The following is a 12,048-nucleotide window of genomic DNA, read 5'->3' as shown; positions in this document are numbered from 1 at the left end:
CTACCAGGGTCTCCCCTCACTTTCCAAATTCCAGTCACACAGTGTTCTTTCTGCACCTCAAACTTTCCAAGCTTGTCCTCACCCAACTCTTTTTGCTGTTCTCTCAACCAACAATGCATCCTTCCCAGATCTTTGTACATCAGCGTTAGATTATTCAATAAACAAGATAAGTTTAGGCTTACTTGTGCTTATTTACCAATCTTTCCACCATATAAAAGATTCTGCCTCTAGGTACGGTTGGCAGGTGTCTGTCTTGGAACCTACATCACCTCCGTAGAGAATCAAAGCCTCTTTTCAAATTTACAAGCCCTGATAGGGACAGAGTATTGTACTTCGTAATCAAGGTAAACGCCAAACCAAACTCACTGCCCTTGAACTGATGCTAACTCATGGTGAGCCCTAGTGGTTTACATATTGGGCTCCTAAACAGAATTGACAGAAAACCATCAGTCTATCCGAAGGAGAAAGACAAGGCTTTCTACTTCCATAAAAAGGTACAGTCGTGGAAACTCACAGCAGGCAGTTCTACCTTGCCCTAGAGGGTTGCCATGAGTCAGCATCCCCAAGGTAAACACAGGGTTATCTAAAAAGCAAATCTCAGATCAAATGTTTCCTCCACAGCAAGGCTTTGGTCAACCCATCTAAATCACCTTCTTACCCTTGTTTTCTGATTACACGGCTCATCTGTCTCCTTCAGAGTGCTAACCACAATAGGACACTGCCTTGTTGTTTGTTGCCTGACTCTTGGGGTGCAAACTCCATGACCAATGTCTATAGGTTAGTCCCTCCATGGGGGGTTGTCTGTTGGTATCAGGCTGGGAGCTGGGGACACCAGTATTGAAAATACCAGCCATGTCACCTGTGGTAGGCAGGTTTCAGCAGAGCTCTTGCAGCGAAACAGACTATGAAGGAAGGCAGGGTGATGGACCGCAGAGAATTAGCCAGTGAAAACCCTGTGGATCAGCAGTACATTGTCTGACGACACAGCGCTGGACGAGAAGATTGTGAACGGAGATGGCCAAGGATCAGGAAGCAGCTTGTTCCTGGTGCACGGGGGTGCCAGGAGTTGGAGCAGAGAGGATGAAAACTAGCAGAAAGTTCGTGAGAGCAGAGGCCTTGTTACCTGCTACAGCCCAGTGCTTAAAATAGTGCCTGGCACAGAGCAGGGAAGCAAGTCAGGTTTCAAAGCCTCTTCCCACTGCCCTTCTAGGATGCCTATTGATTTTTCCTGCTGGTTCCCTTCAGCTTTTACTACATTTGACCTACTTTTTCAGCTACATTAAAAAGTGTGTGGTCAGGGATGCCATCTATAAGCATTTAGCACAAAGAAAACAATTAGCTTGCTATTTGGAAACGTAAACAAAGGCCCATTAATTAGCTTGTGGATGGACGCCTGTCCCTTGCCTCTCCGGTTCTGAGCAGGTCACCATCCCTTCCAGGTTGGTCCCTGTTCCGTCAGCTTGACGCTGTGAAGGTCTTGCTATCAAATCCAAAACTCACCTGGCTCAGAAGCTCAGTCTCGCTTGTCCATCCAATCCAACTGACACGGCTACATGGGCCTGGAAACGTTTGGGGTTAGTTTCGAGCTAAAACCCTCACTGGATCCAAGATAGGATGGCCCAAGGTGCAATGGTGTGGCCAGGAACCGTTGGCTGAGTCCAGAAAGCCCGAGCTGGGCCCTTCCTTAGATGTGATTTAACGGACTTCTTCCATGAAGCCAAAGACAACCGGGCCACCAGGCAGCTGAGTGGCTAGAAGCTGGAGGAAATTCGTCCCCGGCTGTCCCCCGGCCTCCGGGGAGCATTTCACGGGGCCATTTTCACGTTCTGGCGGCTCGCGGGCTTGTCCCTGCGGCCTGGGCTCTCCGTGCGGTGCAGCGATGTCTCCACGTGCAGAGTCGAGGTCCGCACGTGGCGGGAGGCCGTTTCCGCGCGCTCCGAGGAGGTTTCCACGTGCCGGGAGGTCACCTCGAGGACGCGGGGGAGCCGTTTCCCGGAGGGGGTCACGGAGGGCCCCTCGCTGCGGCGCTGGGAGGTCTCCACTTGCTGCGAAGACGATCGCACCTGCACAGAGGATGTCTCCACGCGGTGAGACGATGTCTCCACGCGGACCGTCGAAGTCTCTTTACAGCGGGTCGTTTCCCCTCGGGGCGAAGAGCACTTTCCCCGACGGGGTGAGGCCATTCTGGAGCGGTGTCGACAGCCAATGAGGCCTCGAGGTGACTTCAGCCACCCTCGATCAGGACTTTGGGTTACGACGCAGGGTCAGGAGTTACGTCATAATGTCCTATTACGTCATCGCAGGCGGACACAGGCGAGCGAGCCAGGACCCCAGGACAAGGGTCATAGAAGGTAACGTGAGGGCTGAAAGCTCCTCCCCTTCAGCGCTCGCCTCCGGCCGCCGCAGCAGGCGGGCTCGGGCTTGGCTCTAGCACCACCCCTCTCCAATCGAGAGCTTGCGAGGGCGGGGCCAGCGCTGGGTGGGCGGGGCTGGGAGTGAGGCTCGGCCCACCCCCGTGCATCCCAGCCTGCACCGGGACGGGAAGGCGAAGCTGTGACTTCCGGAGTCTTCCCAGCCGTTCCTGGCTGTTGGTGGTGGCGTTTCAGTGTCTCGTCCTGGTTATGGCCGCTGCTGTCGCCATGGAGACAGGCAAGTAGCGTTCCGAGCCTCGAATCTTTGCAAACAGCACTCTTCTCGGCCCAGACACCATCTCCTGCTTCCCCTTGGGCTCCTTTCAGGCTTAACATCCGGCCGGTTAGAGTTCGGACCAGGAAGGGGACCCCGGTGGTTCTTGTAGTGTCCGGAAAGGTTCGTTCGTTCTCCAATATTTTCAGCACGCTTGCTACTCCGATAGTGAGCCCGTAGGCTCACCGGCGTAGGTGAGAATAAAGGAGACGAACCGACTCATAATCCGTCTTGATTAGTTTCTGTGTTTTAAATAAACTTGCACAAATTTGAAATAATGACAAATTGTCATTCTCCTATTATTGAAACTAACCACATGTACACTTACTTCATGATCTTTCACACTTTCCTTAGCCTCTTTTTGGGTTTTCTTCTTGAACTAGCACGCACTGAGCATTAATTAAGCCTTAGTTACTAAGGAGTCCTGGTGGCTCCGTTGGGTTGCTCCCCACGAGGTTAGCAGTTCAAATCCACCAGGTGCTACTCAGGAGAAAGATAAGACTGCCTCCTCCTGTGAAGATCTACAGTCTGAAGACCCTAGGGAGCAGTTCTACTCTGTTTTTACACCGCGCTCTGAGTTGGAATCTACTCAAAGGCAGTAGATTTAGTAGGCCTGGTTTTATTGATTATTGATTGATTGGTGGGAGGTATTGCTTTCTAGCTTGATCTAGTCACTTAACAGTTGTTACTGTGCATTAAGATAGGGTTAGGCACAGTTACTTAACCTACTTAGAACCCACTTAAGCGATTACTGCTAAAACTTCCTACACAGTGGCCCCTAGGTGGCAGGTACCCTGTCCTGTGTGTGCCTGTTTTCTTGGACGATTTCTCTTGCACGTAGAAACTCAGGCTCACTTAGCCAAGGGTCGATTCTGATTCTGACTCAAGCTGCCTTCTAGGACAGGGTAGACTGCCCCTGTGGGTTTCTGAGGCTGTAACTCTTTATAGGAATCGAAAGCCTTAGCTTTCTCCAGCTGGTAGTTTCGAACGACTGATTTTGGCAGTAGTTCGAAAAACATAAACCACTTGCCATCGTATCAACTCTGATGGCAATCCCATGTGCTTATCAGTGACCAGTGCTACAGAGGGCTTGCACTGGCCAATTGTTCTGAATAAATGGGCAGGCATTTTATCTGAGGCACTTCTGGGTTTGTAGCCCAACGCGTAACCCACAACACCACCAGGGCTCCTCCTAATCTGCTCCTCTTAATCAGAGCTCCTATTTTACTAGAATCCTAAGGAAGGATTCTCTCTTAAATCCAGAGTAGGGAAATCATAGATACCCATTATACAGACCCATCCGTCAGTGTTCGTCAGGGTTCTTTCTTTGCACTGTCTTTCTGCAAGTCGCTATGAGGATACAGTGACTTTAATTTTAGATGATTTCTTATGTGTTTTGTCCTAGATGATGCTGGAAATCGACTCCGGTTTCAGCTGGAGTTGGAATTTGTGCAGTGTTTAGCCAACCCAAATTACCTTAATTGTAAGTTGTTGAACACCTCCTTAAATTGAGTATGAATAGTAATGAAAAGTGAGTTCTAATATTAATGATCTATGAGAGAATTGCAATTCATAGCATCTTTCTATACATTATAACTCAGTATAATTCGTGCTTTACTGATATTTAACTGAGCTGGCTGGGATTTGTGGGGGCACTTTGGCGCATTGGGTTAAGTGTTGGGACTGCTAACCAAAAGGTCGGGGATTCCAACCTACTAGCCCTTCAGTCAGATGAGGTTACCTGCTCATCTGCTCCTGTAAAGATGACCTGCCTTGGAAACTGCTGAGCCAGTTCTCAGTCCTGTAGGTTCACTACGAGTTGGAATCTGCTGGTAGCAATGGGTTTGGTTTGGGACACTTGTTTTGAATTTAGTGTGTTGGTGATGGGAAAGGTAAAGTGATTAAATTGCTTATATGAGGAGCCACAAACTAATGGCCCAAGGATTGAATTGACCTACAGATTTTTGTTTTGTTTTTGTGCCTTTCAGTTCTTGCCCAAAGAGGTTACTTCAAAGACAAAGCTTTTGTTAATTATCTTAAATACTTACTTTACTGGAAAGAACCAGAATATGCCAAGTATCTAAAGTAAGTTTTATATTTACAATCCTAAATTCATGCACATACTATATTATCCTCCCAAAACACTTACATTTACTAGAGTTCTTAGTTTCACATTAGGGGGTGGGGAGGATACATTGTTTGATTGTCTTTAAAGTTGCCATCACCTTAAGACGGTGTGCCCCCATCTCCAACTGGGATTGTAACAGTCTGTTTTTCCCCTGGCTAACTCTGCTTCCACTCAGTTGCCTTCCCTACCCCAAAACCAACAAAGCAAAACTTTCCTATACAGCAACGGACTTGATCTCTGAAAAAAAAAACCAAGTAAACCAGAATCCGTCACTTTCTTGCTAGCATCTTTCAATGGCATTCCATTATATACAGAATGGGCTAGGTCTGTGTATGATCTGCCCTCATGTTCTCTGACCTCGTTTTGACTCGAAGCAACCCCTCGTCTTTAATACAGCCATCGACTGAGAACGAAATAACACAGGAAGGGAAGGGTACTTGTAGAGGAGGGGCTTGCACAGGATAACCTAAGTCTTACTACTGCTATCTTTTTCTGCTTTAAAAAAACTTTCATACCCATAGACTGTATTTACATAAGTAATTTATTGGTTATCCAGGTTGAACAGTGGACACTTGTTTGAACCACAAGAAGCATATTAGCACAAAATAAACCTTGAACTCATACCTCTGCTTTGCCTAAACCAAGTAGCCAAAAAAAAGCAGTAGTCAAACTTTGTCATTTTTGTTTAAAACCACAAATTTGAGAGGAAAATGGCTCAGTCATTCTTTAATAAGCGAATCATGTTTTTTCATCTCTTATCCACTAACCACTAATTCACATAGCCTGTATCCTCAGGGTACTTGTGACACTTTGCATTCTTATTGATTCGTTATAGCTAATTAACCATTTATTAATTAAAAGAAAACTTTTTAAAAAAAGAAAGTTATTTGAATGGAACCTGTATGTATGCAGACTTAGTTGTGGGAGAAGACATAGGTACCCTCGAGTTCAGTCGCACGTGCAGCAGTGCTGAAGAATGCTCATTTACACTGGTTAGAGGTATCCAGCGAGCAGATGGCACATCACCTCATTCAGGGACAGCCGATTCTATTGTTAGTCAGATGGCATACTTAGGAAGCTCTTCCTTATATTGTGATAAAATAGACCACCATGTAGCTTCAACCTGTTAATTCCAAGTTTCGTCTCTAGATTGTAGGTTCCCAAATGTATTTGACCTACCCCTTTTCAGGAAAAAATTACCACCTCCCTGGCACTTTAAAACCTTTTGTGCTATAGTCCCTAGTCCAGGATAAAGTATAGGCATCTGCTGTTGCAGCCCCCATGGATTTTTTTCCAGCTGCCTCCAGGGGTGGTACTGCCAATTTTGGGAAACACTGATCTACAACAGTGTTTTTCTTAACTACCTGCAGCCATTTCTCAAGTGCCGAGGCTTCCAGACTCCTTTGGGTCCATTTGGTGGATGACACTTGTGCCACGTATTATCCTTGACCCAGTTTTTCTGACAGTTAACATCCTCTGTAACCACAGTAGAATTATCAAAGTCACTAACATTGACACAGTACTATCACCGAATCTACAGATGTAATTCATGTCCTGTCAGGTGTCCCGCTAGTGCCCTAAATCAAACACAATATTGGGCCCCAGGTGCTTTTTACATTTCGTTGTCATGGCTCTGTAGTCCCCTTAAAGGCGGTCCTCCGTGTCTTGTCTTTCAAGATGCTGACATAGTAATGAAGTTCCTCTGTCTGTTCCTGGTCTATCACCAGTCACGTGAAGTTTGACTCCTTACTGTGGTGATGTGACCTTTGATCACTTACAGTACTGGTTGTCGATTTCTGCACTGTCAACTTACTGGTTTTCCTTTTTATTTAATAAGTTAGGGAGTGCCTACTAATGTTAGCCTCTTTTGGGGATTCCTGCCCTAAGCCTGTGGTTCTTTTCTAATGGCTTCATTCCTCTCACCTGTATCAGCCCGGGTTCTTTTATAGGGAAGAGCATTCCACTGTCCCTGATTTGTTTATTCATGTAATGGATTTTTATGGCCTCTTGGGCTCATATCTTACAGCTTCTGATTATGCATTTTCTTAATTGCTCACTGTAGCAGTGTCATTGCTTCTATCCTCCTTGGCACACAAAATGAGGAAATAGAGGGACACGGATGGACACACACCACCACCACCCTTGTATTTCCCGCTGTAGATATTAGCAGCCATGCGTTCATACTGATTTTATTCATTCCAGCCCAATGACAAAAGATTTAGTCTAGCCTTTCAAAACCCTTTCCTGATGTCTCGTTTCTGTTCTCACAGTCTAGCCCTTTATCCACAGGACGCTTCCTTGCTCAGCCCTAGAGTATACATGTCAGATGTGCTCCATCCCTGTGGGAAACTTGAGTGTAACCTTTGTACATAGCCATAGCTCTTGGGAATTGATTCACTTTAAAATTAGAAGTTCTCTTTTTATTACCACTGGTGAAAACCCAATACTTAGCAATTAACACATACTTGCTAAAGTAAAGGAGCCCTAGTGGCACATTGAGTTGCTGACAGGTCAGCAGTTTTGAACCCATCAGCTGCTTCGTGGGAGAAAGATGAGGCTGTTACTGCTACTCTGATGAGTCACAGAAACCCACAGGCATGCTCCTCCGTCCTATGGGGTCGCTGTGATTGGGAATCTGCTGATGGCAGTAGGGTGCAAAATTAAAAACATTCACGTTCCTCACTTTGGAAACCGTTAGAATATGATTTGGCCCCAAACGTTCACTCTGTTCATGGTATTATGTGGACTTGGGTAAGTTATTTGCTCTCTGTGGATATACATTGTATCACTTTTGAAACTTCTGCTTAATTTGGACGTTTTAATGGCTAGCTTCATAAGGGGGAGTGGGGCTGGGCGGTGCAGTGCTGGAACTAGTGCCAAGTTAATGTTAATAGAAGTGGTAGGCCACAATTTAAGGCCATCATCTTAAGTGAGTGAGAGGCTGGCGTTACTGACTTGCGTTGTACTGTCATTAACTTGTAAACTTAAACCCAGGTATCCTCAGTGTTTGCACATGCTGGAACTGCTCCAGTATGAACACTTCCGTAAGGAGCTGGTGAATGCGCAGTGTGCGAAATTTATTGACGAGCAGCAGATTCTGCACTGGCAGCACTACTCCCGGAAGCGGATGCGTCTGCAGCAAGCCCTGGCAGAGCAGCAACAGCAAAATAATGCATCTGGAAAATGAGCTGCGGACAGAGAGCAGGCTCTTCAGACATGTACATCATGTGTTTCTTTGTACAGTGAAGGCAGACAGACTCTCTCTCTTCACCATTATTGTTGTGGCCCCCGACTCCTTTAGTGTGCTATTTATATTTAAATCCAACTGACTTTTTGTTAATAAGATGTTTTGTGCAACCACAGTAGTTCCACCTTGTTCCCTGTCATTGTTACGTTTTCACTAACTTTAACAGTCAATTGAGAACGGAAACCTTAGATGCATTTTAACGGTGGCACTGGTCAGTCTCCTGGGAGCCTTGTATCTACGATGACTGGAAGGGTGCTGTCAGCGACCTCTTAAAATTGTCCAGCAGGAACTGTGTACAAATCTTACTGTTTATACAGTGACACAGCTATATTACCACTTACTTTGCAAGGTAGCTTGAAGGAAGAGCCACTGGCATACTGCTGACCTAGCGGTAGCAGGGAGAAGTCTACTAAATGGACTTTTGACCTTGGCCTAGAACAGAGACGTGGAGCCTCAATCAAGTCTGTGTGCTCATTCGGGAAGCTAACGTTTGTTTGGCAGTTGCCACAGACCAGGCATTAAATGCTGCCTTAGGTGCTTCCTTTTGAACTTACAGATGGGTGGCATAGTGGTGATGCATTAGGCTAACTGCAAGGTAGCAGTTTATAACCACCAGCTGCTGCTCTGGAGACAGACCAGGCTTTCTATTTCAGTAAAGGTAGTCATGGGAACCCACTGGGGCAGTTCGAACCTGTCCTATAGGGTCACTATGAGAATTGATTCGATGGCAGTGCGTTTGCTTTGGATTTTTTGGGTTCCTAATCTCAGAATGATCCTACTTTATAGAAGGGAAATGGAGGTTAGTAAGTCACTTGTCGCAGGGTACACAACTGGTAAGTGGTAGAATTCTTGTGGCTGACTTACATTGGGTCAGTCTCTGCAAGGTCCCTCTGCTGGCACCTCACGCAAGCATGGTCAGACAAGCAAAGCAGACTGCCCACATTCAGCAGAGGCTGCTTCAGAAGTCCTGTCTTCCTTCAGCGACTAAATCCCATTCAAAAGCCAAAGAAGGGGGTTTGGTATTGAATATCAGTTGATTTGCAAATTCATGGAATTGGAGGAAGAGACCCGAGTTTCTTCAGACAGGACGCTGCCTGCTTTGTGGTATTTAGGGCTTTTAGGTGGTGGTCTCACTTCGAGTACTAGGTTCAACCCCTGAAGACTTAACTTTATTCATATCTTAAAGACACCCATGTATTGCAGATGGAGGGTGATATGAGCATTTTATTTTTCATTTCTGCATCTTAGTTTTTCAACAATTTTATTGGCACATAATTTATATATTACACAATAGTTGTATTGTTCAATCTTATCAAGGGGCATTGGACAGTTATTACCACATCAATATTAGAGTATGCGGTGTGCAATCACTATCTGTTCTAGTGCTCCTTCCTCCTCCCACCTTCATCATTTACACCCGAAATCCCCTTCCCTCTCTATCCCCCACCCCCTACCTCATGAGCATTTTAGTAGTACACTTTTGTTTAGACATACACCAACTTTCTTTAACATGTTATTTACTTAAGAAACAAGCACCCCATTTCTAAAGCAAAGTTAAAAATCAAGATCCAATTTCTCAAATCTATTCTTCAGAGAATATCATCTCCACGAGGCTGGCCTGAAGACACTCAGATTCTACCAGTTTTTGAGGCTGTAAGAGAAGAACAGTTAAATCTCAATGCACTGCGAACTGTGGAGAGTGAATTGCATTCTTCTGTAAGTGACACACATCTCTGAGCACAAAATTGCCATTCACAAACTACTGACTGGTTGCAACAAGTCTTAGGAAATGTTTAAAATACTCACCTCAAGGTGAATCATTAAAATACTTGGCTCAACTTGAACCTAAGATACCAGGCTGCTCCACACAAAACAAGACACAACGTGTCCAGTGCCAGTCCCTTCTCCTCAACTCTCAAGAACTCCAGGGCATGACTGAACTTTACTTTCCATCAGAATATGCAGGAAATGAAAATCTGATGCTAATGATTGAAGGGCTTATGAGTTCATCGATTTCTGTGCAGACTACAATTCTGCTGTTTTTAAGGATGGCATTTTAGAAAAGAAAAGGAAACGTCCTCGTCCTCCTATTTACTGGGATTGGCTATCGGGATGGACAGCAAAGGAGGGAGGTTGTGAGGTCCGAGTGCACACAGGGCAGCAGAATGTCTTTGGGCTGGAAAAGTACCCAACAGTTATGACGGGCTTTTGATAGTGATACAAACAATTACAGCACCCACACATATACAGAAATATACTCACTTTTCCATACTTAAGTAGTGTTGGCACTGCAGTTACTTTCAACTGTTTTCTGAAGTCATTATTTGGATCTTTCCAACTATTCCAAAAAGAAAATGATGAAAAACATTTCGTTGGTTTGTTTGCTGGATTTAGTCTCGTAATAACCACTGTTCTTGTTGTAAACATTTAAAAAACCTTGGGGACTAGATAATTTATGCCCTGCAAAGTTTTCATTAAAGTGGAACAGAGATAAAAAATAAATGCAAAGAAAACTAAGTTCTGAACTTGGCACCAGGTCCCATAAATTACCTGAAAGTTTGCATTCATAATTTGGATTTTAATAACTCCTTGTCTCCCGTTAAATGACTACACAATCCCTAACCTGATTTTAGAGCCCCCCTCAGGCTTCATGTCTGTGAAGTGTACTAATAGCCACTTACTAAGGTCTTTCTCCTACTTGGCAGTAGATGAACACACATCCTTCACCAATATGCTTCAGGCCATCTAGAACAACTGGTTCAGCTTTAAAAAAGAAAAAAAAAAAAGATTACACATCAACTAGAGATAGGCACTCCCTCCTCCCAATCTCGGTAGGGACTCAAACTGTAACCGGAAGTGTGAAGGTCAGCCTAAATCAGGGACTCTCTTCTGGTCTTAAACTAAGTGAATAAGGACCGAGTCCGGGGCCCAAACACGTGCTGACCTGTTACAAGAGGGCCGACTTACATCTATCTCCCACAAGACACTAATCATGGGGGAACTGAAAAAAGGCTTGGGACTAGATTCCGAGTCCGAGCTGGAGTGAATGGTTGAGTGGTTAAAAAGCAGAAGTTCCTGGAGGGGCGGCGGGGAAGAGCTCCACAGGAGGCATGAAGGAAAGACGGTGGAGATGCTGGTTCAGATCCCTCCCGTGGATCTCTGGGACCACGATTCCCCAGCTTTCTAGACCTGACTCGGCGGTTGTGGCTACAGTCTACCAGCCCTTAGACTAGCGGCAACCCCCCCAATCCCAGCCTCACCCAGCTCGCAGTCCGGGCACCAGCTTTTCCCTTCGGCGTCCTTAGATCCCGTAAAGTAGGCGAAAATGGTCTTGCCCTTGTGCTGCTCTACAGCCTGGTTGAATTCTTGGAAACCAGACACACGCACGTCCACGTAGCGGGCCATCGGGAGAAAGCGCAGCGGGCTGCCAGAGCGCCCTCCGGCTGGCCGACGCGGGGCGGGGCCCACGCGGGGCGGGGCGGGGCGAGGGTGTTTCCGGATAGGCTGGGAGGACGGCAGGGCGGCTACGGGAGCCCCTGGAGGCCATAACTCATCCGCATCTTTCTGCTCTCGCTTCAAGGAGCCCTCGGTGCCGGTTCCACTCCCAGTCTTTCGCTTTCTCTAAACCCAGGCTGCCCTAGCTTCGTCTCGGCTCTGGCCCCATGTGCACTGGCTGCAACACCTGCTGCCTGACAAACACCTGGACCCTTGGGTGGCTCAGGAACCTTATCAACTCCCAAGCCGCCCTGCGCCTGTTGCTATAGCGACTGGGCGAGCGGCCGGAAGCTAGGCCTAGTAGGGGGCTCCTACCCGCCTCCCGGTAGCCGCGCCTCACCCCCTGCCAGGTGGGCTCGGGCCAGAGCTGGGGGGATTCTGGGAAGCTGCGTTAGGAGTCACGGACTTGGGGGAGACCTTGATCCGGGGCGGACCTTGCCGCTTCACGTCCCACAACTCCTTTTCGCCCTGCTTCGTGTTCTGGGGGCCTGGG

General features: G+C 46.7%; 4 protein-coding genes across 4 annotated transcripts in view; 2 read left to right on the top strand and 2 right to left on the bottom strand.

Moving 5' to 3' along the window:
• Nucleotides 1-8: 8 nt before the first annotated feature.
• On the bottom strand, nt 9-2,358 carry CUNH17orf100 (chromosome unknown C17orf100 homolog). Its single transcript, XM_045293479.1, has one exon. The coding sequence runs from the start codon at nt 2,181-2,183 to the stop codon at nt 1,806-1,808; it is 378 nt and encodes a 125-aa protein (XP_045149414.1). The 5' UTR covers nt 2,184-2,358; the 3' UTR covers nt 9-1,805.
• Nucleotides 2,359-2,559: 201 nt separating this feature from the next.
• MED31 (mediator complex subunit 31) lies at nt 2,560-8,178 on the top strand. Its single transcript, XM_004716153.2, has 4 exons — nt 2,560-2,649; nt 4,091-4,168; nt 4,674-4,770; nt 7,808-8,178. Exons 1-4 carry the CDS (start codon nt 2,622-2,624, stop codon nt 7,998-8,000), a joined length of 396 nt encoding a protein of 131 aa, XP_004716210.1. The 5' UTR covers nt 2,560-2,621; the 3' UTR covers nt 8,001-8,178.
• Nucleotides 8,179-9,304: 1,126 nt separating this feature from the next.
• TXNDC17 (thioredoxin domain containing 17) lies at nt 9,305-11,506 on the bottom strand. Its single transcript, XM_004716152.2, has 4 exons — nt 11,321-11,506; nt 10,742-10,823; nt 10,323-10,398; nt 9,305-9,711 (listed from the first exon to the last, which is right to left on the bottom strand). Exons 1-4 carry the CDS (start codon nt 11,463-11,465, stop codon nt 9,643-9,645), a joined length of 372 nt encoding a protein of 123 aa, XP_004716209.1. The 5' UTR covers nt 11,466-11,506; the 3' UTR covers nt 9,305-9,642.
• Nucleotides 11,507-11,722: 216 nt separating this feature from the next.
• Nucleotides 11,723-12,048, top strand: part of LOC123522067 (collagen alpha-2(I) chain) — a 5,585-nt gene continuing 5,259 nt past the window's right edge. Inside the window, exons 1-2 of the mRNA XM_045293325.1 lie at nt 11,723-11,772; nt 11,825-11,905. Coding sequence (XP_045149260.1) covers nt 11,723-11,772; nt 11,825-11,905 — 131 coding nt within the window. The remainder of the gene's footprint in view (nt 11,773-11,824; nt 11,906-12,048) is intronic.

This window comes from Echinops telfairi, unplaced genomic scaffold (genome assembly GCF_000313985.2).
Source record: "Echinops telfairi isolate 266 unplaced genomic scaffold, ASM31398v2 ScPeMD7_2010;HRSCAF=2546, whole genome shotgun sequence".
NCBI classification, from domain to species: Eukaryota; Metazoa; Chordata; class Mammalia; order Afrosoricida; family Tenrecidae; genus Echinops; species Echinops telfairi.
Note: the sequence above shows the minus strand (reverse complement) of the source record. Positions and strands in the feature narration are given on the sequence as shown.

What these genes read in the sequence shown, in the direction of transcription:
- TXNDC17 (XM_004716152.2), bottom strand. Translation starts at nt 11,465, where the DNA reads ATGGCCCGCTACGTGGACGTGCGTGTGTCTGGTTTCCAAGAATTCAAC. An exon ending in CAAGTAGGAGAAAGACCTTA is followed by an intron (nt 10,399 to 10,741) that starts GTAAGTGGCTAT and finishes TTTTTGGAATAG; the next exon opens with TTGGAAAGATCCAAATAATG. An exon ending in CACTACTTAAGTATGGAAAA is followed by an intron (nt 9,712 to 10,322) that starts GTGAGTATATTT and finishes CTTCTCTTACAG; the next exon opens with CCTCAAAAACTGGTAGAATC.
- MED31 (XM_004716153.2), top strand. Translation starts at nt 2,622, where the DNA reads ATGGCCGCTGCTGTCGCCATGGAGACAG. An exon ending in TGCTGTCGCCATGGAGACAG is followed by an intron (nt 2,650 to 4,090) that starts GCAAGTAGCGTT and finishes GTTTTGTCCTAG; the next exon opens with ATGATGCTGGAAATCGACTC. An exon ending in GAATATGCCAAGTATCTAAA is followed by an intron (nt 4,771 to 7,807) that starts GTAAGTTTTATA and finishes ACTTAAACCCAG; the next exon opens with GTATCCTCAGTGTTTGCACA.
- CUNH17orf100 (XM_045293479.1), bottom strand. Translation starts at nt 2,183, where the DNA reads ATGGCCTCACCCCGTCGGGGAAAGTGCTCTTCGCCCCGAGGGGAAACG.